The 27,353-nt window shown below is 59.6% G+C and overlaps 4 protein-coding genes across 5 annotated transcripts in view; 3 read left to right on the top strand and 1 right to left on the bottom strand.

The window, feature by feature from the left end:
- The window catches only part of DIS3L2 (DIS3 like 3'-5' exoribonuclease 2), a 180,832-nt gene extending 172,846 nt beyond the window's left edge, over positions 1–7,986 (top strand). Inside the window, exons 18-22 of the mRNA XM_085069257.1 lie at positions 3,190–3,337; positions 3,446–3,576; positions 3,811–3,915; positions 4,615–4,716; positions 7,448–7,986. Coding sequence (XP_084925383.1) covers positions 3,190–3,337; positions 3,446–3,576; positions 3,811–3,915; positions 4,615–4,716; positions 7,448–7,546 — 585 coding nt within the window. The 3' untranslated portion in view covers positions 7,547–7,986. The remainder of the gene's footprint in view (positions 1–3,189; positions 3,338–3,445; positions 3,577–3,810; positions 3,916–4,614; positions 4,717–7,447) is intronic.
- LOC146433206 (intestinal-type alkaline phosphatase-like) lies at positions 7,852–12,529 on the top strand. Its single transcript, XM_085068780.1, has 12 exons — positions 7,852–7,892; positions 8,117–8,205; positions 9,445–9,561; positions 9,725–9,840; positions 9,916–10,090; positions 10,191–10,363; positions 10,436–10,570; positions 10,650–10,719; positions 10,834–10,966; positions 11,081–11,274; positions 11,416–11,532; positions 11,756–12,529. Exons 1-12 carry the CDS (start codon positions 7,852–7,854, stop codon positions 12,040–12,042), a joined length of 1,647 nt encoding a protein of 548 aa, XP_084924906.1. The 3' UTR covers positions 12,043–12,529.
- A 139-nt stretch (positions 12,530–12,668) lies between these two features.
- LOC146433205 (intestinal-type alkaline phosphatase-like) lies at positions 12,669–15,903 on the top strand. Of its 2 annotated transcripts, none has more exons than XM_085069261.1 (11): positions 12,669–12,820; positions 13,357–13,473; positions 13,589–13,704; positions 13,926–14,100; positions 14,243–14,415; positions 14,505–14,639; positions 14,726–14,798; positions 14,882–15,016; positions 15,125–15,316; positions 15,431–15,541; positions 15,628–15,903. In XM_085069261.1, exons 1-11 carry the CDS (start codon positions 12,757–12,759, stop codon positions 15,888–15,890), a joined length of 1,554 nt encoding a protein of 517 aa, XP_084925387.1. In that variant the 5' UTR covers positions 12,669–12,756; the 3' UTR covers positions 15,891–15,903. The 2 variants fall into 2 exon arrangements, with proteins under 2 accessions (XP_084925387.1, XP_084925388.1); XM_085069262.1 differs by having other exon boundaries at positions 15,633–15,722.
- Positions 15,904–16,291: 388 nt separating this feature from the next.
- Positions 16,292–27,004, bottom strand: ECEL1 (endothelin converting enzyme like 1). The gene is made up of 18 exons (XM_085069256.1): positions 26,465–27,004; positions 24,099–24,988; positions 22,283–22,351; positions 22,018–22,128; positions 21,354–21,446; positions 21,027–21,151; positions 20,397–20,619; positions 20,157–20,255; positions 19,987–20,061; positions 19,426–19,529; positions 19,165–19,223; positions 18,961–19,012; positions 18,779–18,846; positions 18,545–18,669; positions 18,221–18,286; positions 17,926–18,021; positions 17,322–17,398; positions 16,292–17,073 (listed from the first exon to the last, which is right to left on the bottom strand). Exons 2-18 carry the CDS (start codon positions 24,840–24,842, stop codon positions 16,974–16,976), a joined length of 2,286 nt encoding a protein of 761 aa, XP_084925382.1. The 5' UTR covers positions 24,843–24,988; positions 26,465–27,004; the 3' UTR covers positions 16,292–16,973.
- Positions 27,005–27,353: the final 349 nt, after the last annotated feature.

The raw sequence follows: 27,353 nt of genomic DNA, 5'->3' as shown, positions 1-27,353 counted from the left end.
ACATGCTCCTTTTCTGGTGAAAGGTGCATTGGTGACGTGAATGCCTTGGAGTCCCTCCCTGCTCCTGCTGACTATGGCACAATCCTGGGCATTGCCAGTAGCAGCACATGGAGCAAGCCTGGCTGCTGGCCAGGATGGATGAGCAAGGACTAAGTAATTGGGTTCTGCAGTGGCATCAAGGAGGAGATGGGCTTTTGGGGACCCACTGACTTGCTGAAATCTTGCCTCTGTGGTCTGCTGAGACTGTTGTCAGAGAAGTGGTGGGAGTGCTTTGAGATACCTCACAGTGGCTCTCATTAAGATTTAGCCCTGTGTTAGATGTTTCCAGCTGGGCCTGTTGGCCTTGCAGGGCACCTGTGTCTGGATGGTGAGCAGCATTCCCCCTTGCTGGCACTCCCCAGCAGGAAGGTACTGCTACTTGTGATGGGCTGCTCTCATTACTGGAAGTGGTGCAGGAGCCAGAAGAAGCAGAAATCAGGCTTGATCCTGAGATGAGCGTACGTAGTTTAGGTTGTAAATGGAGTTTCAGACTTGCCCAAAACCATTGGTCAGGTGAGCAGATGCTTCTCTCATATCTTCAGGGCAGCTTTCCAGTCTGACCCAGCCTGTGCTCCAGCAGTGGGTCCATATGATCTCCAGTCCATATGGAAGGACTGTGACACTGCAGTGGTCTCTGGCCTCAGACCACACTCATCGTGGGGCGGAGTCACAGCTCCCCAAAATCCTGAGCAGTTCAGATTCCCACCACTGTTAAACCACCATGGATAGTTTAAAGCCCTGTCAGTGCTGCTCAGAAAGGGCAAACATCTTCCTGGATGAAGGAGCTTTCCCTGCGAGGAGTATTTTTTTTGCTGTCTGCCACCAGTATTAGAACAGATGGAAGAATTAGCCCCGTCCTGCTGGATGTCACGGTCCCTCATGGGGGAGAGGACAGATTTGGGTGTTGGCAGCTGCAGAGCACAGCCACAGAGGGGCCAGGCCGGTGTTGAGGGCTGGGCCATTGCTCTGACAGATGGTGCAGCGAGACCGTCTGGTCGGGGCACTGAGAAGTCACCTGTACCTCTGCACACATCATAGCTCCCAGTGATAAAGCTGATGTTTCAGGGACAAGGCTGCAGCTAAATCAGCCTAAACAACCTGTCCACAGGTTTAGCCCCTGATCGTGTGTCTTGCCTCTTCGCTGCATGCTGGTGGTCAAGACATCAGGCTCTTGGAGGAGAAGGGAGGTGGGAAGTAACTGGTAATGCCTATGCCTGAGGGAATGCCTGGATTGCCATGCCAGGAGCCTTGTAACAGATGAAGGAGCAGTGACACACCATTTTTCAGGGGCTCAGTCACTCGGGGATTCAATCTGTCCATGAGTGCATAGCTGCCCCTGGTTGGCTGGGGCTGATTTATTTCCAAGCTCCTCGCAGTTCTCTGGGGATTGCAGCAAACCCTGGGGATTTGAGACCACTTGTGAGTCAAATCTGTTAATGAGAAAACATCTGCTTTATGCCAGGCTGATGTCACTGGGCCGTGCTGTCAGGGTGGTGGGGACAGGTGTCAGATACATGTCAGACTGGGCTCCCTGCAGTGCATAACCCTACCATGGCCCAGAGGAATATTTTTGTTGTGATACCCGAGCTGATGCCAGCATCAGTGAGAGTCATGAGCTGCCAAGAGTGTCCAAAATGGTGCTGGACCCTGCAGTGGCCAGCAAATCCATCAAGACAAAGTGCCCCATACAATAGCAAGCAGCACAGGACCTTCAGCACTTTTTCTAATTTGCAACAAGGTGGGGCATAATTTGAAACGCTGCTGGGCATAGGGCAGAGATGGGCCTTTCCCATTGTCTTTCTCAGAGCAGGGATTTCTCAGAGCAGGTGCTCTGCTTTCTGCCTGCCTGGCATTGTAGGGACTTTCCTGCCTTCTGCCCAGAAGCCTGGCACAGGTGCCTGGAAGCTCCCTGTGATTTCTGTCTGTCAGCACAAGGGCACTCATCCCCTCCTGCAGCAGCCTCTGGAGATCATCCTGTCTCCCTGCCCAGCCTCATTCGGTGGGAGCCGAGCTAATTGAGTGGAGATCGTACTTTGTGGAGTCCATCAGAAACAATTTAGTTCTGGGTTGTGGAAATTGGCAGCCACCACAGCTCCTATCCCAGCTCTTGGGTCTCATAATAAGTCTGGGACTGATGCTGCTTTTTTTAACCTGCTCTATTTACTTGCCCGGATCAGTGCGTTGCTGCTCAGCAGGAGCTGGCTGAGCCACTGGCCTGGAGAGCTGAGGATACAGCTGCCCAAACCAAGGATCCCAGGACGGCTCTGTAATCAGAGCTGGCTACTCCTGTTTTTTCAAAATCACTTGCTCTTATTTTTAAATGGGTTCATTCAATCGCCACTGTGCCATGACCCTGCCGCCACCCCCCTGACCTGCACAGCCTCCCCTCCCTGCCTGGGCTCGGCCCCCAGTGTTTTCCCAGCTCTGAGAGCTATGTGTTTCACAGATGTAAAAATAAAAGCTGTAACCTGTGGGATAACAGGGGCAACAGGGGAGAGGTTCCTGCTGAAGAGGCTGCTGAGCAGTTGTGCTGCTGTTGCCCTGGTGTTGGTTTAGATGGGCAGTTCAGCCGCTCGGCTCCCCAGCTGTCATCGTGGGATCGAGCAGCAGGGATCACAGCAGGGCTGTCTCTCCTTCTTAGAAGCCACTCATCCCAGCCCCCAGTGCTCTCCAAGCATTCACAGTGGGTGTGTAAAGCTTGCAGCCAGACCCAGAACCAAAGGGCCTGTCTGGGGAGCCACTCTAAGAGGCCCCTTGTTGGAAGAGCATCTGAGGTGGGCAGGAAACAAGCAGGGCTCTCCCCAGAAAGATGGGAGGGTGGCAAATGAGGCCCAGGGCCTGAGCAGAAGCAGGAAACTGCTTAGGTCCGTGTGTGATGTGAAAGGTGATGCAGTCCTTGGGACCAGGCAGGGACAGCTGGCAGCCAGCAGCTCACTGCAGTGGCTTTGTCCTGTTTGCTCTGTGCTCAGTTTCTGCAGCTCTCACCTCATCCCTGCACAGCCCAAACTGAGCAATAAGTGAAAGACCCATCAGCAGACAGGACATCACCATTGGCTGCTGGCACTGTGTCTCACAGAGCCACAGACCTCTCCAGCCTCATGGCACCACCCTTGCTCACACCCTTCCCTCGTTTCTGCCCCCTCCTTTCAGATGGCTCTCTACTTCTGCACCGGTGTCCTGGAGGACGAGACCCTCTTTCGCCACTACGCCCTGAATGTGCCATTCTACACTCACTTCACCTCTCCCATCCGCCGCTACGCCGATATCATCGTGCACCGCCTGCTCTCCGCCTCACTCGGTGGGTGCCACCCCCAGGATGGGCTGGGCACTGGGGCACAGAGGCCATGGCATGGCTCTGTAGCAGGAGGGAGCGTGGGCATGTCGTTGTCACTTGTCCCTTTTGCAGGTGCCAGGCCCCCCATCAAGATGGAGAAAGAGGCCATCCAGAAACAGGCAGATCACTGCAATGACCGAAAGATGGCTTCCAAGAGGGTGCAGGAGCTCAGTGCTGACCTCTTCTTCTCCATCTTTGTCAGGGTAAGACCCAAGGCTATCTTCCCCCAAGGTGTCTCTGGATTTCCTTGTGAAGGCTCCGCTTAGATGCCACTGGGCAGGGGACTGTGGCTGCTCACTTGGCCTCAGGAAAGGCATACAGTGAGAGGACACACTCAGCAACCACCACTGCTGGATTCCAGGACCAGGAGACACTGTTTCTCCTTGGGGATTGCTGAATGAGAGCTGGTGTGTAGTGACAGCCCTGTCTCTTGACAGGAATGTGGTCCTCTGGAGTCAGAAGCCATGGTGATGGGTGTCCTGAGCAAGGCCTTTGATGTCCTGGTGCTGAAGTTTGGAGTCCAGAAGCGCATCTACTGCAATGTAAGCACCTCACCGGTGTGAGACAATGCCAACACTTGTCTCACCATTGAGGGCTGCAGCAGCCTGGCATCACTGCAGGCAGCTGCTGTCCTGGTGCCCTTTTGTGCCAGCCCTGCAACCGGTGGAGCTGTGCCTGAGCTGGGCCAGCCAGAGGGGAGGGAATCTTCCTGGAGTTTCCCTTCCATCCCTCAGCCCAGGGAGGCACAAAGGAGTGGAGGGTCTGGATCAGCCCAGTCTCTGAGGACCAGCTCCTCCCTGTGACATGCTGGAGTTGATGTAGCCTAGGTAAAAGGGAATAAAGCCAAATTCAGGGGAGCAGAGATGAGCATGGGTCTGAAGCAAGGAAAGGGAGCGGGGCTGGTTTTCATTTCATTTAATCAGACAATTTATCTGGGGCTATGACAGCAGCACTGTGGGCCAGCACCTGCAGTTGGTGACAGCATCCTCTCTTAATAACCTGGTTATATGGCTGGCAATGACATCTTTAAACAGGACATAGAGCGTGATATATGGGCTGGTGGTGTATCACAGCAGCCCCTGATTTACGTGCTAGGCTCAGGCTCATGGGCTGCTGCATCCCAGTTGTTAAAGAGCTGCAGAGGCAGCATGCTGGGCAAAAGCAGCATCAGCCCCGTCCCTGGGCAAGGTGGAGGAGGAGAGCTGGGGGAGGCATGTTCCCAACACTCTCCCTGCCTGCAGGCGCTGCCCTTGGTGGACTTCCACTTCCAGAAAGCTGGGAAGAAGCCGGAGCTGACACTCCTGTGGGAACCAGAGGAGCTGGAGGAGGAATCTGTGCCCCAGGTAAGACCCTCACAGCATAGGACAGGCTCACAACACCATGGGGCTGGAGTGGAGACTGTGTGCAACATGTGGATCCTATGATGTCTGCAAGGTCTGGGAGGCAGGACTTGCCTCACAGAGTGTCAGGTCCTGCTGTCCCTCTGTGTCCCTTTCTTAATGAGCCCAACTTCAGCCTCAACCTCTTCCTCTATCCAGCCCAGCCCCATCCCATTGCTGCCCTCACAATCTGACCCCTCCACAGCCTTCAGTCTCTGCCCTGCCTGCTGTGTGCCCTGCCTCCCAATTCAGTTTCCTCCAGGAATTCAATTAACATTCTGTTTACTTCCTCCTTCCAGATCATCAATTAAGATGTTAAGTAAGATGAGGCCTAAGGCAGCTCCTGTCTAGACCCTTCCCCCCATCCTGGCGTTCTTTGCCCCTGACATGGCCTTTTCTTGGGGTTTCCATCGCTGTGACAGGGTTGAGCCTCAATTAGGAGATTTTTTTAAAATCAGACTTCCCGAGATGCAGTGTCAAATGGTTTAACAGCATCTAGAAATCTCTCTCTTGTGTCCCTGTCATCTATTAACTCGGTAACTCAATCAAAGCGAGCAATCGCATTTGTCTGGCTTGATTAAGTGGTGCTTCTTTGCCAGCTTTTGTCTGGCATGGCTGTAAAACCCCAGCTGTGTTGACTGCTGTGATCCCTGCCTGAAGGGCTGAATCAGCCTCTCCCTGCACCACTCCAGGGACTCTGCACTTGAGCCTCAGTTCCATCCAAGCCCAGCACATCCCATTTTTTGCCCACCTAGGGATCCTAATATAGAGTGGACTGACCCTCCCAGCTGGTGTGATGCGTGTCCTGGAGAGTCCTTCCCTTCCCAGGGTGGATGTTGGGATCAGAGCTGGATCTGGCTCTGCAAACATTTCTGCAGGCCTCCCTCCCTTTGAAGCTGAGCTTTCCTCTCTCAGCTTGGCTCAGAGAAGCCCCATGGATGCAGCCCGGAGTGGCCTCAGTTCCTCCTTTCCTACAGGAGCAGGGATCACTTACACTCTAGGAGGCAGCTGATGAAAAATGATGCCCCAGCATGAGCAGGGCCCATTTTGGTTAAGCAAACAGTTGGAAGAGGAAACTCCTCCACGAACCCTCCACACCTCCTAAGAAAACACTGGAGCTCTCCTGTGGGAGCAGGCTCTGAGCTTATCCTCTGAGCCTATAAATCTCCAGCCCTGGGATGGGGCAGATCCTGTGAGCCGTGCTGAGCTCTGGTAGATGTCACCTGGGCACCCCACAGCACCAAGCATCCCAGCTCCCCACCTGGCCCTGCCACTTGGCCTCTGCTTCCTGGTTTATCTGAGCCTGGCCAGGCAGTGGGAACATCAGGGAAGGCTGTTAGTGAGAAGCTGTGCCAGGATCTGGACTGTTTGACCCTACTGCAGAGGGAAGGTGTTGCCTTAATTTCTCTGTAATCTTCAGGAGATGACCTCAGTAGGCATCCCTCAGGGCTGGAGCAAGAAGTGAATCTAAGACTCAGGGGATTTGATGTGAAACTGTGCTCTTTCACAGCAGTTCAGCAAAGGGATGAGGCAGGGTTGCAAGGGGGAATCCTGATAATCCCCTTTGACTCACCCAGATGTGGGGGGCTGCCCCATGATCACCACCCCTGGCACTGCAGCCAGCTGGGCCAGGCAGGGTTTGGTGCTCAGTAGCCCACAGCTTTTTGGGCAGCAAATTGCAATGGGATTTTCCTGCAGGTTGCTCCTCACTGGCCACTTTGGTACGTTTAAGTCTCAATGAGATTTTCCTGTTCTGAATGATTAATCTGGAGCAGCCAGTGCAGGATGAGGTGGGAAGGGTTGGACAAGGTTATGCCAGCAGCTCTATGCTGCTTCTCCTGGGGCCAGCGCTGAGCAGATGGCCTCAATGAGCTCTGCTACTGCACAGGGCTTGGGGACAGGCTCCAGAAAGCAAAGTCCCCAAATGCCTGGCCTTGGCCCCAGGACAGCCCTTCCCAATGTCCCAGGCAACCCTTAACTGTGCCTCAAGGACAGACCAGATCAATGCTTTCCATTTCTAATCCATACAGTCGCAGGAAGGGCTGGGGTCAGAGGAGTGGGGAGGCGGCAGCAGCTGTGCTGTTCCTGAACAACAGGAGGGATTGATTTTCTGGGGTCTTCATTCCCTTGCATCTCTCTGATCCATTGTGCTCCCTTCCTGGCTCTCCTTTCACTGTGGAAGCACAGGCAGATTGTTCCCTCCTTGTGGGTTGCTGATGAAATGCTCAACGTCATGTGGAAAACCCTTCTCACTGCAGCTCGACGTTGGCTCTTGGCCAAGCTCCATTAAGGAGTGATGTGGTTCTCCAGCTGGAGAGGGAAGGCATGGGTGGCTTTGAGGGGAGGTTGGGACCCAAAGCCAAGGGCACAAATGCCCACAATCCTTCCCAGACTGTGTGGAGAGCAAGAGTGGGGCCTGATCAAGCTGGGATAAGTGAGGATGTTTTGGGAGTCTCATTTAGGTTGCTTTGGGTTCCCTGGCTGGTGTCAGAGCACATGTTGTTACCCTTGAGGATGCTGCCTGCAGCCCCAGGAGCACCATTGACCCCAGCAGAGCTAGCTGAATCCTCATTCCTTGCTTCCTCAAGGGTGCACTGGTGGAGGCAGCAAAAGCCAGCACAGCTCTAAGCAAATCTTGGTGTGATGCCAAACCACCTGAAAACCCTCTTTTCTCTCTTTCTCTCCCTTGCTGAAGGTGATCACCATTTTCACGCTGGTGGAGGTAGTGCTGACGGCGGATGGTGGCCCTCTCAAGTACAGTGCCCTGCTCAAGAGGCCAAGCTCAGACAAGTGAGAGCCCTGCCTCCAAGGGTTCCTGCTGCCGATGCTCCCTCACCTCCCAGGCCCTGCACTGGCACCCGCTGGAGACAGAAGGGACCCACAAGGACTTTGGGGATTTGACTTTTAAAACCATTGTGGTTTTATTTCTGGTTTGGATTTTAACTCCAGCTGGGAGCGGGGCTCAGGGCTTGAGCCTGCCCCAGGCAGAACATTTCTACTCTCGAGTATTTTTAGCTTGATGCTTTCTTAATGTTTTTTTAAGGCATTGGTGTCCATCCCCAGCTTCAGGTGTCTGTGGTGAGGACTGAGTGGGGATACATGTCCCCAGGAGGGGAGAGAGGCTGGCTCCACCGTCCCAGGTGGGATGTGGATGCAGTGGGATGCAGCTGTGGGGCTGTGCAGGAGGGTTTCTTGTAGGGATGTGTGTCATGTAATAAAAGCCAGGTCAGCAGCCATGTGTGAAGCTTGTGCAGGTTTTATTTTGTGCCCTCCATGTTCCCCCAGCTGGAGAATCCCAGCAGTAACTCATCTTCCAGACAGCCCCCTGCCTTCCCCTGCCTGCCACTTCCCAGGCATTATGAAGTCCAAGTGGCCTCACTGCCTGTCCCAGCCTCAGATATGCTTGGCCAGAAGGTCTGAGATCAGGACATGTGTTCCCAGCTGATCCAGCAGGTATTCCCAGTCTGAGCCTTCACCAGAAGTCCTCATGTGTCTGCTTCAGTCCCTCACACCTTGGCCTCCAGCCTAACCCTTCTCAGGGACTCTATGGCACCATGTCCTTGCATGCAGCACCTCACTGACCAACTGACCTCTACCATCTCCAGCCACCTATGCCTGCTGTCCATCCCCATGTCCCCCACCACACTGTGCAGGTGTGCTGGCATGGGCTGCCACAGAGCACCCAGCATGTCAGGTACCAGCTGTCCCAGGAGCTGACAGGCAGTGTGACTGTCTGCTGGGAGAGGGGATCGGAAGGCACTGACACCAAAGCCAGGGTGTCCACCCCCTACCCCTCAGCCCAGTGTCCCCCTCCTTGGGTTTGTTTCAAGGGAAAACCAGGCAAATCCAGCCTGGCCCAGCTCAGCCTGTCTGCAATAACAGCCCTTTGCCCTGCTGCTCCCCGGGGTCCTGCAGGCAGCCGCCCCCATGGGAGCTGGGGCCCAGAGGTGCCCTGGTCCCCAGGGAGAGGCTGGAGGTCCTGCCTTTCGGGTGGGGGGCAGGGATGGCCCCAGGGGGGCCGAGGGCTTTGGGAGGGCCCTGAAAGGGCTGCGAGATAGTCCATGAATGTTATCAGCCCATCGTCTCACGGGACAGGGAAGAGCCATAAAGGGCTGTCCCCTCGCCCTGGACACAGGCAGCATTCCAGGAGGGAGCTGGGGTGGGCAGCATGGGGCGACCGCTTTCCCCTGGAACCTACCTTCTCCTCTGCTTCCTTGCCAAGATCGCTGCTGCAGCCTCTGGGGACAGGGGACGTGTGGGACAGTGGGGTAAGAACCTTTGTGGGGGGATGCTGGGGCTGGTGTCACTTCCCTGGGGATCTCCAGGGATCACGTCACCTCCCCAAAGATACCAGCAAAGGGGAACCCTCACAGCTGCCTCAGGGTGGTCTGAGATCAGAACCTTTGAATGGGGTGGTCTCAGCCCCCCTGCCAAAGCAGGCCCTGCCCGCCCATCCCTGCTGCTCTTCACCCCCATCCCTGACTTCACATCAAGTGGCCAATAGCCACAGCCAGCCCCTCTGCAGGTGGTTTCTGAGTAATGCTGGGGTGCCGAAGACCATGCTGATCTCCAGGGGATTCCTAGTCCCCCATGGAGGAGGTTTATAGCAGCTTAATTCACACCGGGTGGAGATACCCACCCTGGACCCCTGGGGGTAACCCTGGAGGCCTCCAGCTCTGCTCTCACCTGCAGATGCTGAAAAGACTCCAGGCTACTGGAATAAGGGGGCCAGGAGGAGGCTGGAGTTGGCCCTGGCATTGCAGCCAGCAGCACAGCGGGCCAAAAACATCATCCTCTTCATGGGTGACGGTGAGTGGTGCCCTGGGTCCCTGGCAGGGCCTGCAGCTCCCCAACAGGGGATGTGGCTGGTGAGAAGATGGGGCTGGTGCAAATCTCCAGGGAGTGCCTGCGGAGGGCAGGGCTGTCCCTGGTCCCAGCCCCCTGCCACCCTGTGACTCGGACATGCCCACAGGCATGGGGCTGTCCACCATGTCAGCAGCTCGGATCTACCAGGGGCAGCTGTCCGGCGGCTCGGGCGAGGAGAACGTCTTGGCCATGGAGACCTTTCCCCACGTGGCCCTGGCCAAGGTGAGTGGGGCAGTGCTGGGGGGGACAGTCCTGCTGCCTCTGCTTGAAATCCCACTGGACCCATCTTGCTTCCAGACCTACACCATTGACCGTCAGGTGCCCGACAGCGCTGGCACGGGCACTGCCTACCTCTGCGGGGTGAAGGCCAATGCCAAGACTCTGGGGCTGAGCGGGGCAGCCGTCTATGGAAAATGCCGCACCACCTTTGGCAACGAGGTGGACTCCATCCTGCACCGGGCCAGGCTGGCGGGTATGGGGCAGCAGGAAACCCTGTTGGAGAGCCTGGCATGGCCATCCCATACCAAGCAGGGCTGGATGAACTCCCTGTAAAATGCTTGCCCGTGCCGCAGGCAAGTCAGTGGGCATCGTGACGACCACGCGGGTGCAGCACGCGTCCCCCGGGGCAGCCTACGCGCACTCGGCCAGCCGGAGCTGGTATGCCGATGCCAACATGCCCAAGGAGGCCCTGCGGGATGGCTGCAAGGACATCGCCGACCAGCTGGTGCACAACACCGACATCAACGTGAGCTGGGGAGCGGGAGTGGGAGGGAGGGGCACCAGGAGCACTGGGAGGGTCTGCTGAGCTCCCCGGCAGGTGATCCTGGGCGGCGGGAGGATGTACATGACCCCCACACGGACTCCGGACCCTGAGTACCCGGAAGACCCAGATCAGAATGGCATCAGGAAGGATGGCCGGGACTTGATTGCTGAATGGCTGAGTGCCAAGAAGGTAGTGTGCCAGGGAAGAGGGGATGTGAACTGGGGCACGGGGTGTGTGCTGTTGGCACTGGCTCTGCTCTCACTGGCAGGGTGCCCGCTATGTCTGGGACAAGAAGGGCCTGGATGCAGTGGAAGATGACTCTGTGAGCCACCTTATGGGTAGGAGCATCACTGCCTTCACCACTGGCCATGCTGCCTCCTCCCCTCTCCAGAGGTGTGAGCAGGGGCACAAAGCAGCCCCAGCATGGACTCCCCCTCACCCTGCTCCCCCAGGCCTCTTCGAGCCCAAGGACATGAGGTACGAGCTGAACCGCAACACATCCACGGACCCCTCCATCGTGGAGATGACAGAAAAGGCCATCCGCATCCTGCGCAGGAACCCCAATGGCTTCTTCCTCTTTGTGGAAGATGAGTAGCTCCAGGCGGGCAGTGTGGCTGGGGCTGGGGTGGGATGTGAGTCCTGGGAGCAGGTGGCCATCTGAGGGCACCAGGGAGAGGGTCATGGCCATGTTCCCCGTGCAGGTGGCAGGATCGACCATGGCCACCACAGTGGCCGGGCCAAGCAGGCACTGATGGAGGCCGTGATGCTGGACCGGGCGGTGGCGCGGGCAGGCGAGCTCACCTCCCCCGCTGACACCCTGACCGTGGTGACAGCTGATCACTCCCACGTCTTCACCTTTGGGGGCAGCACACCCCGTGGCAACTCCATCTTCGGTGGGTCTTGGGGAGGGGCAGTGAGTATCCCTCTTCCCACCTCACCGTTTTGCTCCATGGAAGGTTGAGGTGGCCCAGGCAGGGAGCTGGGGAGAGTTACCTAGCTGGGACAGGAGGTGACAATGCCTTTTTCTGTGCCAGGGCTGGCCCCCAAGAAAGCCAAGGACAAGCGAGCCTACACCAGCATCCTCTATGGCAATGGTCCTGGCTACAGCATCCGTGACGGGGTCCGTCCAGCCGCCAGCCTCCCTGCTGCGGGTAGGAGTCTGCTGGGAATGTGGCAGACCCACGGGGTGGCTGGGGACAGCATCCCAGTGGCATGACCACAGGGGCCACACAGGGTTCTGGTGCCACTGCAAGGCTGAGGAGTCACTTGGGCAGGAATTGCACAGATGCAGGAGTGATGGAAGCTGTTTCCCCACCCCTGTGAGGTGTCAGGGAGCCATACCCCCAGCCCCATTTCTCCTCTTCCCTCTTGCAGAGGACAAAGACTACAGGCAGCAGGCAGCAGTGCCCCTGGAGACAGAGACTCACAGCGGGGAGGACGTGGTGGTGCTGGCCCAGGGCCCCATGGCCCACCTCTTCCACGGGGTGCAGGAGCAGCACTACATTGCCCATGCCATGGCCTACGCCGCCTGCCTCGAGCCCTACGCCGCAGAGCCCGGGTGCAGGGCAGCCCGCAGGGCTTCCCATGGCACACAGTGCTCCCCACAGCCCCTGCTCGCCCTCCTGGCCCTCTGCATGGCTGCTCTCGTGGTGGGGGGCTGAGAGGCTCTGGTTGAGTCCCACTGTGGCCAGAACCAAGGGATGCAATAAAACGCAGGTTGTTTGTCACCATCTGCCATGCAAAGGTTCACAGTGGTGGTCACCTCTGAGGTGCTGCCCTATGCCTGCTTCTCAGCTGGTTGTGGCTCCTGGGACCAGCACTGGAGGCACTGGGATGAAGGAGATGACAAAATGCAGGTGAGGGGAGGCCATGTCCTCCCCAGCCTTGCCTGGTTGAGGCACAGTACACAAGGGTTGGTATGTTCCTGGAAAGGGCTGAGCAAGGAGCAGAGTTTTAGTTCACATCTATTGATTTATTGCTAAGAAAGCCTGGGCAGAGAGCAGGGTGTTTGGTGCATGAGTGATCCCAGGTGCTCCCTGTACCACCATTGTCCCAGTGCTCAGTGCTGCCTGTGCTGCCCCAGGACAGGGCATTCCCCCTCAGCACTGTGACTGGGGCAGGATTTCCTGCCAGCACTCCACATCCTCTTATCCCTGCATCTGTCTGTGCCCCAAGCCATCAGTGCCCAGCAGGCACAGGGTGTTGTGCCGAGGAGGTGTCCCCAGCCCAGCCCCGTGGCCTTTGTGCGAGCTGCCCAGCCGAGATGTGCTGAACTCCTCCACACACCCTGCTAGGGCTGATCCCTGTCCAAAGTCCCTCCCTGGATCTGCTGAGTTACAGACACTGCCAGCAGCGTTGGGCTGTCAGATCTCACCATGCTGCTGCTGGCATCCTTCACGCTCTGCCTCTGCACAGGGCTCGGCACTGCTGTCATCCCAGGTGGGGACAAGGATGGGGATGGGTGCCCGGCTGGCTGCAGTGGGTGCCTGGGGAAGCAGGGTGTCAGCCTGGCTGGCCACAAGGAGGGATTGGGATAGGGAGCTGGGCCTGCCCAGCTGTGTAAGGACAAATAGGGGTTACCCCTGCTCTTCTGGGGTCCTTGAACCAGTTTTCCCCCAGGTTATTGCTTGCTTCTGAGATGGGGGCTGGTCTGGGGGAAGTGCCTGTATCCTCTATCACCACCCCCTACCATGGATTTGGCCCCATCCCACTCACCAGATAACACCCCATCATGTCCAGCTTTGCTGCCCCCCTTGTTCCCTGCCCAAGGACCCTAGTGTCAGGCAGTGGGTGCAAGCCTGCATGGTCTCCCCCCACCCCGAATAGCCCCCTGCACCACTTGGTCCACGTGAGAGGAGGCCCCAGCACAAGAGTGCCCAGGGAACTAGTATCCCTGGGATGTGGCTACCCTGCAGGGGTCCCCAGGGATGCAGGTGCTGGTGAGCTGGAAATGATGGGTGTTTGCGCTGTCCCAGAGGAGGAGGAGAATCCATCCTTCTGGAACAGGCAGGCAGCTGCAGCCATTGAAGCCTCCTTCAAAATCCAGCCCAGGATACGCGAAGCCAAAAACCTCATCCTTTTCCTTGGGGATGGTGAGTCTCACTGGCATCCCCAGCAAGCAGGCTGACATGGTCAGTGCTCTGCTGAGTGCCATGCGTGGAGGGCACCTGGTCCAGAGGGTGACCAGGACCATCTGTCTCTGTCCAGGATTCGGGATCCCCAGCATCACAGCCGCCCGCATCCTTAAGGGGCAGCAGAAGGGAAAGCTGGGCCCTGAGACCCCTCTTGCCCTGGATGCTTTCCCCTATGTGGCTCTCTCCAAGGTAAATTCCAGCATGCTGGACAGGGGCTGTGGTGATCCTGGGCATGGGGCCATGGTTATCCCAGGCATGGGGCTGCTGGCACCCCAGGGATGCAGGTATGCTGTGCGTGGGTTCCCTCCCCATCCCACATGTGCCCATGGGTGAGTGAATGAGTGTAGCAGGGAGTGCTGGGGGGACACCCCACTGTGGCCCCCTGCCCTGAGCCCCTCTGTCCTCGGCAGACCTACAACGTGGACAGGCAGGTCCCTGACAGCGCAGGGACAGCCACAGCCTATCTCTGCGGGGTGAAGGGCAACTATGAGACCATCGGGGTGAGCGCAGCCGCCCGCCACTCACAGTGCAACACCACAACTGGCAACGAGGTGATCTCAGTGCTGGAGCGAGCCCGCAAAGCTGGTAATGGGGGATGTGGGTCTGGGGCGATCCTGTGGGGACATGCGGTGTCGCACTGGGGGCTTTCCCCCCCCAAGCATCCCATAGCTTGGTGGTGGGGACCCGGTGTCACCCTCGGCGGGGCCTGATGTGCAGGGGTTGGCAGGGAAGGCTGTGGGCGTTGTGACATCGACTCGGGTGCAGCACGCGTCGCCCGCGGGGAACTACGCGCACGTGGTGAACAGGAATTGGTACGCGGATGCCAGCATGCCCCAGGAGGCACGGCAGGAGGGCTGCAAGGACATTGCCTGGCAGCTGGTCCACAACGTTGACATCAACGTGAGCTCTCGTACACGGGACGAGGGGAGCAGGGACAGACCCTGCTCAAGGTGCCCTCACTAACACTTCATCCACCTCATCCCCTCCAGGTGATCCTGGGTGGTGGTCGGAAATACATGACCCCCGTGGGGACCCCTGATCCTGAGTATCCCACCTACAGCGGGCAGAATGGGATACGCGAGGATGGGAAAAACCTCATCGACATGTGGCTGGAGGCACGGCCGGTGGGTGACGCAGCAGGGACAGTCCTCTGCCCACTGCCCCTGGCACAGGGCCAGGCACCTACTCACCCCAAGGGATTCACCTGCAGGGTGCCCGCTATGTCTGGAACAGGACAGAGATGCTGGCTGCTGCGGCCGACCCCAGCGTGAATTATTTGATGGGTAACAAATGACCCCTGTGCCAGGACCCAACAGGCACTGGGACACTCAGGCACTGAGGTTGTCCCCAACACATCCCCTCACAGGTCTCTTTGAACCCGGAGACATGAAGTACAGCCTGGTGCGTAACACCACCCTGGACCCGTCGCTCACCGAGATGATGGAGGCGGCCATCACCATCCTGAGCAGGAACCCCAAAGGCTTCTACCTCTTTGTGGAAGATAAGCTGGGGCTCGTTCCCCTGGGGCCAGTGAGGGGGGTGTAGAGTGGGGGTAGGAGTTGGGGGTGCTGCCGTCAGTCCCCAGCCCACTGTGGGCATCCTTCTGCAGGTGGCAGAATCGACCACGGCCACCACGATGGTGCAGCCCATAAGGCACTGACGGAGGCGGTGGAGTTCGACCTGGCCATCGAGCGGGCGGGTGCCCTGACAGACGAGGTTGAGACCCTCACCGTTGTCACTGCTGACCACTCGCATGTCTTCTCCTTCGGTGGCTACACCCTGCGCGGCTCCTCCATCTTTGGTGGGACTTTGCACTGTGCTGGGCACTGCCGGCCCTGTGGCACCCTGACTGCGGCCAGAGGGGTGATACAGGTGTTCCTTGGCTGAACCTCCCCCTCCATTACCCCCTCCCTAGGTCTGGCCCCCAAAACAGCCTTTGATGGGAAGAACTACACATCCATCCTCTACGGGAATGGGCCGGGATACCCAGGCTCTGTCCGGCCCGACGTGGACCATGACGAAGCCAGTGAGAGCACAGAGACCACAGCTAGGTGGTGGGGTGGGGCTGGGGGCCATCACTGCTCCCCTCACCCTCTCCTCTCCACTCCCCAGTGCAGTATGAGTACCACCCACAGGCGGCCGTGCCCCTCGACTCGGAGACCCATGGCGGTGAAGATGTGGCCATCCTGGCCAAGGGCCCCATGGCCCACCTGTTCCACGGAGTGCAGGAGCAGACCTGCGTGGCCCATGTCATGGCTTATGCCGCCTGCCTCGAGCCCTACACCAACTGCCGCCAGCGGAACTCTGCCCCTGTTATCTGTGCCACCCCCCTGGCCCTGCTCCTGCCCGCCCTCCTCCTGCCCCTCTTCCACTGATCCCACGGGACAGGCTCACATTCCCCCCCTCCCCATGGTGTGGCGACTGCAGGCAGATGGCAACTTTCTGAAGGATCCGTGTGTGGCTAGCAGGGGTTTTTTTCGTGAGAACATGGATGTTTTTCAGAGTGTCTCGAGATTTGGAGAGTTCAGGCCTGGCCAATCAGGCCTAGGGGGAGGTTTCTGACTGACCAATCTGGGCGACCTCTAAAAAGTCTATATATATATTGAAATCAAAATAATAAACTCTCTTTCTTGCCACACTGAGAACTTGGGTCCTTCTCTCTGCTAGCGGCTCAACAGCGACATCCCTTCTCTGGATGCAGCAGCCATGGGGACACCGAATCTCAGGCACTGGGGTGTTAAATATAGTGTTAAATAAACACAGGATGTGACACTGGTGAGACTGGAGTGTTCGTGGAGTGGGGGTGCCTGTGCCATGTGGGCAGGGCTGGGGGTGCTCTCCACTGCTCCCATGCCCTGGTCACGGCCCCTGGCAACCACCCAGCATATCCAGTGCTTTATTGACCAGAAACAGCAGCGAAAAATACAGCAGTGTCCATGTGCCCACGCTCCAGCCGGGCTGGCATCGCCCAGCTCTGGCTCTGCTGCTGTGCCCCCCGGCAGGGCTGGTGTGGGGACAGGATGGGGTTGGCATGGGGTATGCTGGGGAGGGCACTGTACAGGGGAGGCTTTTGGCATGGGGCAGCCCCATGGTGACTCTGGATTGCTCCCCCTGCCTTGACCAGCACTGGGCTGGTTGTGGTAGCGCTGGATGAAGGTTTTGGGGTGGGTGGACAGAAAAGGGGGTACAGGGGTGTCTGGGTGTGCCCTCGTTCCTCCATGGGGACTGAGGCCCACCCAGTGCCCAGGGCAGTGGCAAGGAGGGGGATGAGTAGGAGGCAGCTGCCCAACCCAAGTGTTTCTCTGCTGCCTCCACCCCTACGACAGGTGCCTGCCTTTGGGGTGCCCCCTTTGCCTGGAGAATAGGAAGGGGAGATGGGAATGTGAGGAATGGGCACAGGGTGTCACTCAGGCAGGGGTGGGGATGTAGGGTCCCAGCCTGCCAGAGGGGGATCAGCCTCACCACACAGAGCACTTGTGCACTGGGTTCATGGGTGAGTTCTTGGGGCAGTGGAAAACCCGTCCAAACTCCTCAAACTGTGAGACACTGCCCAGGACCCTGCCAGGAGAGGAGGGAGCCTCAGAGCTGAGCACCTGCTGCTCCCCCCACTGCTGCCTTGCACCCCTCTCAGGGCACATGCTCACCCCAGCAGCACCCTTTCCCCCGCCCCAGTGATATCACCCAAAATCTGCTGGCACCAGCACTTCAAAGGGTGCTCACCACACTTTGTACAGCCCTGACACCTGTGGGGAAGGCTGGCACCCACTATGCCCCCAGCCCCAGCCGATTCTGGGAGCACCCAGTACCTGTAGTGCTCCGGGGCGTGCTTGTCTGTCAGCACCTGCAGGTAGATGGACTGGGATCGCCGCTTGATGCACCAGTTCTGCAGGGGAGAAAGGCTCCATGGACAAGCCACATGGGGCACCCTGGGTCCTGGCAACCACCAGGGCACGATGGCCCTTCTGGCTGCTAGGGGTTGAGGGCAGTGTTGCCCTGGTTGTATTTATTATTGTAGGGTTTCCCAGGGGCCTGTGTGTATGGTATAAGTAGGTTGGGAGAGCATGGAGGCGTGTTTGTTATTGTAGGGCCTCCTGGGTTGTAAGCTGCCTGGCTGCAGGGTTTCCTAGAAGTTTGGGATTGTGTGCATTTGTTACTGTGGAGCCTCTGGAGGTCATGTGGGACACACATTTATTATTATAGGGTCCACAGGAGCGATGGGACAGTGTGGGGTGCTCATGCAGGGCTGCGCTGTGTACCCTGAGACCAGAACTCACTGATGCAAATGAGCCTGGCTCCTGGCCATGGGCCCTGGATCCCCCATGGCTCTCTCCGTTTCCCTTTGGGCATCTGGCCCCACACTGGGGCCTCCTGCCCTGGTACCTGTTACATGTGAGGAGGACAGGGGCTCACCTGGGCAAAGGCGATGAAGAAGAGCTGGTCGTGTGTGTATTTCATGTGGTGCAGGGGGTGCTCGGGGCCGTGCTCCCTCACCCACTTCTGGTAGGCCTGGAGAACAAGGGGTGCCCTCAGCATGGCTTGGGCACTCCCCCAAGCCCATCCTGAGCCCCAAGTCCCCAGCATCAAGGATCATGCCCACTCTCTGCTGCAGGCAGCAAGGAGGGGCTGGGGGATCTCCTCTCCATTCAATGGGATGACCTAAACAGCTGTCCCATGGCTGTGACACCTGGGGTGGGGTGACACTTACGTAGTAGGCAAGTTTGAGTCCCCCCATGTCAGCGATATTCTCCCCCAGTGTGTGTTTGCCATTCACCTGAAAAGAGAGAAGAAATTATGGAGTGAACAGAGGTGTCCCCCCAGCCAGGTATCTCCCCATCCCCACCCTGGCAAAGAGGCTGCACCCAGCGCCCCAAGGAATTTCCAAGATGAGGTGTGATGAGTTGTTGAATCGCAGGGCTGGGCATGGCAGAGTCATGCAGGCATCCAGCCCCAGCGATGGAGCAGCAGGGATCCCACCATGGGACAGTGTGTGTCCTGCTGGGCATTGCCTGGTGGTTAAGGGGGGTCTCACCCTCTGGTTGTAGACGGTGAAGTTGTCGTAGAGGTTGACAATGCACTGTGCCTTCTTCAGGAACTTGCTGTACGACCGCTCCGTCCACCAGTGCACCAGGTTCCCATGCCGGTCATACTGTCCCCCTGCCAAGGACACCGCCACCACCAATAGTCCCAAGGGACCCAGGAGTCCTGCCTGGATGCCCCAGCTCATCCACCTCCCGTCCTGGCAGGATATGGGAGGAACACTCACCCCAGTCATCGTAGCCGTGGGTCAGCTCGTGACCAATGATGGTGCCAATCCCACCATAGTTCAGTGACCTGTTTGGTGGGGAGCAGAGGTGAGAGGATGGAGAAAGCACAGTGCTGGCAGGGATTTAGGGGGGTGACCCCAGGACATGGCAACCCCTGGCCACCCCCCAGCCCCACACTCACTGCGGGAACTCAGGGTCGTAGAGGGTGGGCTGCAGGATGCCAGCAGGGAACACTGAGGACACAGGACAACACTGTAGTTGGGGGTTACCCTGTCCTGTACCCACCCACAGCATCATTCAGTGCCAGAGGACCCCGGCCCATGTCCCCATCCCAGATCCTCCTTGCTCCTGCCCCAGGGGCAGATTTGGGGCAGGCATTGCTCACCCATCTGGTTCTTGTTGGGCAGGTAGTAGGCGTTCAGTGCCTGGGGAGGCAGCAGCCACCTGCAAGGAGAGACAGCGGTGCTGGACTGTGGACACAGAGGGACATGGAAGTGCCATCCCTTTGCAAAGCTGGGTGGCACTCCTGGCATCCCTGTGCCCTTCTGCCTACACCTTGTGGGGTGCATCCAGGCATGGGGACAGGGGGCATTGGTGGGGCCATGCTGTGCCCCTCCATGTCCCCCCAGGGCAAGGGGATACCCACGCTGACTTGTCCACCTCCTGACGGATCTTCTTCACCGAGAGCCTGATGCTGAAGGCGATGCTGTTGAGGATGTTCTTGAAGTAGGTCTTCTCATCCACTTCAAACTGGTGGGGACACAGCCACATCAGGGGAGATGCCAGTCCCAAGAGTGTGGAGTGTAGGGCTGTGGTGTCCTCCCACCCCTGTGAGCCTTGGTGACACAGGGTGTGGGACTGTGTGGATGTGTCACAAGTGTGTTCTCATGTCCCATGCTGTGTGCCCACAGGGGCAGCTGCTTCTTTGTCAGCTCTGTGGGGTCCCTGCGCCATGCTGGCACACCCAGCCCTTGCTGAGGATGGGGCTGAGCTCTCGGGGCTGTGATGTGGAGAAGGAGACACCATCCCAGAGCCCAGGGACTGTATGGCATTGCCCATGTGGGGCACCCTGCCAGCGGTGAGCACAGAGAACACCAGGCGGGGGCTTGTTTTGGGATGGCTTGTCCACAGACCCTGATGCAGATGTGGGGACCGTCTTCCCCCATCATGTGCCCAGGCCCTCACAAGCTCCTGGGCTACCCCTTGCCTCATACTCCTTGTCAATGGCCTCTGGCTTCAGGAGGAAATCAGGGTACCCAATCATCACCATCATATACCGGAGCTGTGGGCAAAAGGAGTGGTGGGTTAGACCCCCATCCCCTGTGCCCCAAGCTGGTGATGGGGGCAAGGAGAGGAGTGCATGCTAGGGGCCACTACCTTGGCCCTGGCTGCTCTCCGTGTCTCCTCATCCATCCAGTCCAGCTCATCCAGGCGCTGGTCAAGGATGTATTTGATGTCCTCCACCAGCTGCTGCACCTATAATGGGTCACCATGGTGCTGGTACAGCATCCTCACTACCCATCACTGGCCAGACAGCCCTTAGTGGGGGCAGCAGGCACTTTGGCAAAAGTGATGGGAGATCATGGTATCTTCATGCCCACAAGCAGCATCACCTACCTTGGCTTTGCTGGCAGAGGAGAAGTGCTCCTCAACGAAGAGAGCGCCCAGGGCCATGCCGAAGTGCTTGTTGGCCTGGCTCAGGCAGATCTTACCCCGCTCCAGCTGCTTCTCATTGCCCTCCATCTCCTTGGAGAGCTCGTGGATGGCGTCGCGGAAGGGGGTGGAGAGGTGCTCGCTCAGCACCACCACGATGCGCCACAGCATGTAGTTGTGAAGGATCCTGTGACAGTGGCAGGATCAGCCTCCAGCATGTCCCCAGGCACAGGAGAGGGTGGGAGCATGCGGCAGGATGGGGACACCCCTGCTCGGGAACACCCCTGCTCTGGGACACAGCGGGGCCATGGCTGGGGGCACAGGGCCTGTCTGGCACCGTGTCCCTCCCTGATGTGTGATGAGTCTGGTGACCTCTAACACAGGTGGCTCACCACGTGTGCAGGCACAATCAGGATGCTGTGGGGCTCACAACAGTGCCTTCTCCCATGAGCTTCCTCGTGTTTCCTGTGCCCAGCCCGGCCTTCCCTCCTCCAGGAGGAGGTTGATGGAGTGGTGTACCAGCCACAGCTATACTGTGCCCCCTGCCAGGCTGGGGAAGGTGCTGGGGGCACAGGGGGTTCCAGCCCCCCTCACCTGCTGGGTGTCACACGGATGAGGTCGGACACCTTGTGCATGTAGTCGGTGGCCAGCAGCACCACCTCCTCCTCCTCTGAGAAGTTGTCATTGAAGATACGGTCCAGCAAGCGCTTCCATTTGAGCTGCCAGGGTGGGCATAGTCAGGGGACTCCCTCCAGGCTTTCCAGGCTCCCACCACCCCTTCCCACACCGAAAAGTGCAGAGTGGATTCTTCATCCTCAAGTGGACTTTCCTGGGGTGGGGTGGGGTGGGTGTGGAGGGCATGTGGCAGGGGGCACAGGCAGATGGTGGCAGGGGTGACAGGCTGTCACCAGGAGTACTCACCGTGGGAGTGATGCGCTGCAGCTCTGCCAGGGTCACTTTGTGGTACATGCTGCCAACGTCCCTCCGCACGTCATCGTACTCAGACACTGTGATCTGCACAGGGTGGGCATAGCTGTCACCACTGCAATGCCCACCTTGAGGGTGACACAGGGATGGGGCACTGGGATGGGGCACTGGGATGGGGCACAGCTCTGGGGCAAGAGGGGCTACTGACCCACATCCTTCCCACTCCCTGCTGCCAGTGAGACCCTGAGAGCTGGCAGAATTGGGGTATCTGTGGGATGGATACAGGGGCTCCCCAAGGTCCCGACTGAAGTCTCCAAGACCTGTGTATGGAGTCCACAAGGGCCTGCAGTGGGTTCACAAGGAGTGAACTGGGGCTGGAGTGGTTGTCCCAAGGGCTTGGACTGGGGGTTCTCAGGATGTTCTAGGGGTACTCTGGGTCCCTGAGGCTCTGCCGTGAGGACTGCAAGAGGCTGAGATCCCCAAGTTCCAGGTATGAAGGTCCCAAGGGCTGGGAGTGGAGGGAGGAGGGAGGGATTCCAAGGAGGGATTGGAATGGGATTGCTTAGGAGCAGACATGGAGGTCCCCAAAAATCTGTGACTGGGATGTCGAAGGGCTGGACTCGAGCACCAAAAAGTTCATTGCACACATCCCCCTCACATTGGCTAGATGCTGCTCCAGCTGCAGGATCTCCTGGGCTTTCTGCTCCACTTGCTCAGCCCCCAGGAGGGTGAGCAGTCGCTCCATGAACACTCGGTATGCAGCCAGGATCTGTGCAGAGGGAACGATGTTCAGTGCCACCCGCACTGCCCTGTGGTACCCCAGTCTCCAGCACTGCTGGCAGTGGGGTGCCCTCTATCTGCCACCCATGTGGGGTGCCAGTCCCTCTCGTGGTGTCCCCATGGCATCAGTGTGCACCCCTCACCTTCTCACTCTCTTCATCCTGCCCCAGGTAGAGGGTCCTTTCGGGCAGGGTCAGCCCATCCTGGTCGATCTGGGGACAAGAGATAGGGGCAGGGGGTGAGCAGAGGGAGGGGTGCTGTGCTGAACCAGGCACCCCTCACCTTCCACATATCGCAGAGTACCCCTGGTGCCGCCAGAGCCAAAGGGTGGCAGTGTGGTGGAACAGCCCCAGGCACGGGCGTCTCAGTGCCTCAGTTTCCCTCCTGTTAGAGCTGCCATAGGCAGCATGCATCAGTCTGGGAGCGGTGGGCAGGGGGGAGGCCCCTGCTCCATGGCCTGACTGGCACCTCGGCTGCCTCACAGCCTGTCCTATGCCGCCGCCACACTCTGCCCCATCCCTGCCCCCTGGTGTCCTCACACCTGCCACATGGCCGGCCCCACTCCTATGCTGCAGCCTGCATGGGGAGCTGCATGGACACCCTCGCTGTTCACAAACGCCCTCGCTATCCTGTAGCCACAGGCACAGCCTCTAACCCATGTCCACACCTGGGCACCCTTGCACATCTGTGTACACTCACACACATGCACATAGGTACGCCCCCTCCACACACAGAAACACGCAGCCTCCCCTTCTGTCTCCCTGTCTCAGCCTCCCGTGTCCCACTTCACCAGCCCCCCTCCACTCATACAGCCACAGAGCTGCCCGCACACCCACGGGCACCCCCAGCCTTCCTCCCCCATCTCCCTCATCACCCCTGCCCTCTTTGCTTTCCCAGACGGATGCTGAAACCTGCAGTCCTCCCGCACATCCCCAGTCCCCTCACACACCCTGTCCACTCACACCCATCGCACACCCATCCCCAGTCACACCCCCCGACACCCCAAGCCCTGACCCCCAGCCCTGGCTGTCACGTACATCTTCCCCCGACGCCCACCGCGTCCCACCCCGCGCACTCCCTGTCCCCGCTCAGCCCGCCCACCCTTTCCCTGTGACAGACGCTCCCTCTAGTGTTACACACGCGCGGACCGGAGCCGGCACCGCGCCGCCCTGGCCCCGCACACCCACTCACGCTCACAGCCCTCAGCCACACCACCTCACAGGGAACGGGGCGGCTCGTCCCCACCACTGTGTCCCCTCAGTGACCTCACTATCACCACTACCTTGTCTCCACCATGCCATCATCATGCGCCCCCGTGCTCACCCTGTCCCTACTATGCCCACCTACATACCATGACATCCCTGCTGTGCTCCCACCATGCCCGCCATTGAACCCCCACAGCCGCCAAGAGGCTTGGCCACCCAGATAAAGTCCACCTGTACGCTGGTGGCACCAAAAGGCCAAGGGAGATGGGCTGGCAGGGGTGGGAAAGGCTGAGAAAGCCACGGGCAAATGCCCTGACACAGTGCTGTGGGAATTGATGGGCATCTCCCTGCCCCTGCCTGGGGCTTGCCCCCTGCATACAGATGGCAGCCACAATGCCAAGGTGAGGGGCTTGACTGCCAGCACTCTGGAGACCCTGGTGTCCTGCTGGCCTGTCCTCCACACCCAAGCAGGCAGCACTACCTGGCTCTGAACATCCTCCTGCCCATGTCCCCAGCCCTGTCCTGGAGGTGCCACCCTCACCCCAGGGTAGCCTGACACAGGCATCCCATGATGGGAAGAGAGGAATGTCCCCAAGGACATGAGGGGTCCCCAGCCCAGCCGTCTGCTACAGCCAAGCCTACGCACTGGACAGTCACCAGCGGCACTGCAACAAGGACAGTGACATCAGGCAGGTGTCAGCGGCTCTGGTGGATGGCTGGGTCGGGGGCAGCCGCAGCGGCACGGTGCCCTCACCCGGATGACGTAGCGGGAAGTGTTCCTCTCGTCCAGGCTGACAGTGAGGGAGAAGAGCACGGCAGCGCTGTACACCCCCTGTGTCTTGTAGAGCAGCTCGTTGATGTCCCTGCGGTCTGGAGGGGCGTCCCAGCCACCGCACTCCCCGATGACCTCCAGCATGGGCCGGGGACCAAGCCGATCAATCTCAGCTCGGTCCAGGCAGGAGCGAAAAAATTCCTTGACCTTCCTCTCTGCCGAGGCGCGGGCTCGGCGCCGCACGGGGCGGCTCAGCAGCGCCCGCAGCTTGGCCTCGTTCTGTTCGGCGATGGCCCCGATGGTGCCGTACACCAGCTTGTCCTCGGGAATGCCGTGCCGCCGGAGCCAGCCGCCACAGGCGAAGGAGTAGAAGTCCTGGCAAGGGTCGATGGTAGCATCCATGTTGGCGCTTAGGAAGCGGGATGCCCGCAGGAAGGCCTTCTTCTCCTGGCACCCCTCCAGGCAGTAGCTGTCCCCTTCGGCCGCCAGGTACTTGAGGACCAACATGCACGTCAAGATGACGCAGAGCCCCGCAGCAAAGACCAGCCCTGAGAGCAAACAGACCTCCCGGCGGCTCCAGCGCGGCAGCCCCCCGCGGCGCTTCTTGGCCCCCGCGCCCAGCTGGAGGGCGAAGCCGTTGGGCAAGGTCCCGCTCTGGTACTTGCTCACGTACTTCACCTCCTGAAACTCATCATAGTGCGCTGTCAACGAGTAGGTCTTCTCCATGGCCGGGGATGGGGCTCCCCGCCGGCAGCACAGGCGCGGGGGGCTCAGGGCAGGTGGAGGGTAGGCTCAGGCATCCCACAGTTCATGCTGGAGCCGTGCCTGTCACGGGGAGGTGGTGGAGGATGTCCGGGCGAGTCAGGAAGCTCCTAGAAAAGGCAGAGGAGATGGATGGGGGGTGGTTTGGGAGGAGCAAGGGCGGGGGGGTTGCTTCTTGTCGTCATTGCTGCCTGTATATCCATCCCCATGTATGCCCCACTGTTGGCACTGGGACTGTCCAGAGTGCCAGGAGCTTGGTGGTACATCTACCCCAAGGCTGTCCCTTCTGTCAGTTCCTTTGGTGCCAGGGCAGGGTCCTGCCTGCATGATGCCAGGCAGGTTTCAGCCCCTGGCACACCTAATTTCACATCCAGCCCCCCCAAACCCACACAGCACTCTAGCCAGAGCACCCACGCTGGGTGGACATCTGGGGTGGTCATCTGGGGTGGTCCGGTGAACCCATCCTCAGACAGCACCATGAGAACCATTCCCAGCGAGGGGGTGCACAGGGCTGCCAGTCCCTCTGGGTGGGGTACGGATGAGATGAGCAGCTTGGGGAAGAGAGACTTTGGGGAGATTTTTGAGGGGAGGTGTTGGGTTGGGGTGCTGTGGGCTGGATCAGGTTGTGCGGCCCCACGTTGGCTTGCTTGGTGCTGCACCATGGCGGGTGGTGTTTCATTGTGCTGTGTGGGGTGGTGGTGTGCCGTGTTGCATTGCGTTGTGTCAAATTGTGGTGCGGTGTGTGATGTGTGAGCAAAGTTAATTCCAGTCTGGGGGGAGCCCTGGATCCCGTGGACACCTCACAGCACTTCCCCATGATCACCACCACCATCCACCCAACCCATCTCCACTGGCTGCTGCCCGATGGGCAGGGGTGTCTGTCGGGGGTGACATGCTGGGGAGGACGGGGTCTGCCCATGGGGAAAGGAGGGTGGGGACATAGATGGGTTGGGCGGGGGGGCTTCAAAAGAAGACCCCGCGTCTTGCTTGGTGCAGAATGGTATCCGGATTTGCAGGTGGGGCAGGGCGGGCTGGGGACAAAGAGCTGCTCGGGAGCTGAGCAGTATCCCCCCAGCGGGCTCCCCCCAACCCCGTTTCTTCCACAACTTGGGCAAAGTTGTACCCCGGCGCAGCAGCCCGGCAGTGCCCATGCTAGGGAGCTGCTGCCGTCGGAAAGTTAGCGGGGACGGTAGCAGGCACGTCAGTGTGCGGGGGGGCCAGGGGTTTGCCCAGGAAGCTCGGGGGATGCTGCTCAGTACGCTGCCCAAGATGCTTAGGGGATGCTCAGGGGTGCCCGGGGGATGTTGCCCACGATTCACGGGGAATGCTGCCCGCGATGCTCGGAGGATTCTGTCCAGGATGTTCGGGAAGGTGCTTGCCGGGATGGTAGGGAAATGCTCGGGAAGTGCTAGGGAGATGCTCGCCGGGATGATGCCTGTGGTGCTCGGGGGCATGCTCGAAGGTTGCTCGAGGGATGCTCGGGAAGTGCTCCCCGGGATGATGCCCAGGATATTCGGGGGATGCTCGCGGAGCGCTCGCCGGCAGGCTCGGGGACTGCTCCCCGGGGCTGCTCGCGGGGTGCTCACCGAGGTACTCGGGGAATGCTGAGGGGATGTCCTTCGTTCTGCTTCGGGAAGTCCGCGGGTACTCGGGGGTCGCTCGTCGTTTGCTCACCGAGATACTTGCGGGATGCTCCCGGGATGCTGGAGGCACGCCGCCTGGGATGCTCGGGGACGCTGTATGGGATGCTCGGGGGGCCCTGGGGGTGCTCACCGGCTGTCTCGGGGGGTGTAAGGAGGCTGCCGGGCGCTGGCCGGCTCCGCAGCCCCCGTCCGGCTGCGCGCCCCGCGCTCCGCTCCGCGCCCCGCGCCGCGGCTGGCGGAGCGGCGGGGCCGGAGGGAGGCGGCGGGGCGGGGAGGGGGTGGTGTCTCCAGCCCGGCTCTCCCGCAGGCCAGGCTCCATTAACGAGATTATTATGCAAATGGAGCAGCCCTGTGCCACCCGCCAGCCTTACCTCATCCCCGCCGGCGGGGAGGTAGGGCAGGGGGGTCCCTGGGCCAGTCCGCCCGGGGGGGCTGGCACAGGGTTGGCAGTGCCAGTCCGCCTGGCATTCCCCGTCCGGGGACCCTGCCGCCACGCCCCCGGCAGATGGACACCTAGGAGGGGCACGGGTGGGCACAGCCGACGGCCTGTGCCAGGAGCATCCTGGCGGCGCTGCACCCCCTCCCTGGCCGGGCACCCCGGGGGACCCGTCCCGTCCCGGTCCCGTTCTGCCAGGGTGGGTGCAAGGGGACAGGACTGTGCGAGGGCAGGTGACAGAGCCTGGAAGGCTCCGGGTGAGAGGGTGGGCACGGGGGTCGCACTGGGTGGCACGGGGAGGGGGCCGTGCACTCAAACACACGAAGGTCCGGGAATATTAAACTGCATTGCAGATAAATCCCCAACATAAATATCGTGAGCTGCTCTGCCACGGGG

The sequence above is a fragment of the Lichenostomus cassidix genome, chromosome 9, assembly GCF_008360975.1.
Source record: "Lichenostomus cassidix isolate B80296 chromosome 9, HeHo_3.0, whole genome shotgun sequence".
NCBI lineage: Eukaryota > Metazoa > Chordata > Aves > Passeriformes > Meliphagidae > Lichenostomus > Lichenostomus cassidix.
Note: the sequence above shows the minus strand (reverse complement) of the source record. Positions and strands in the feature narration are given on the sequence as shown.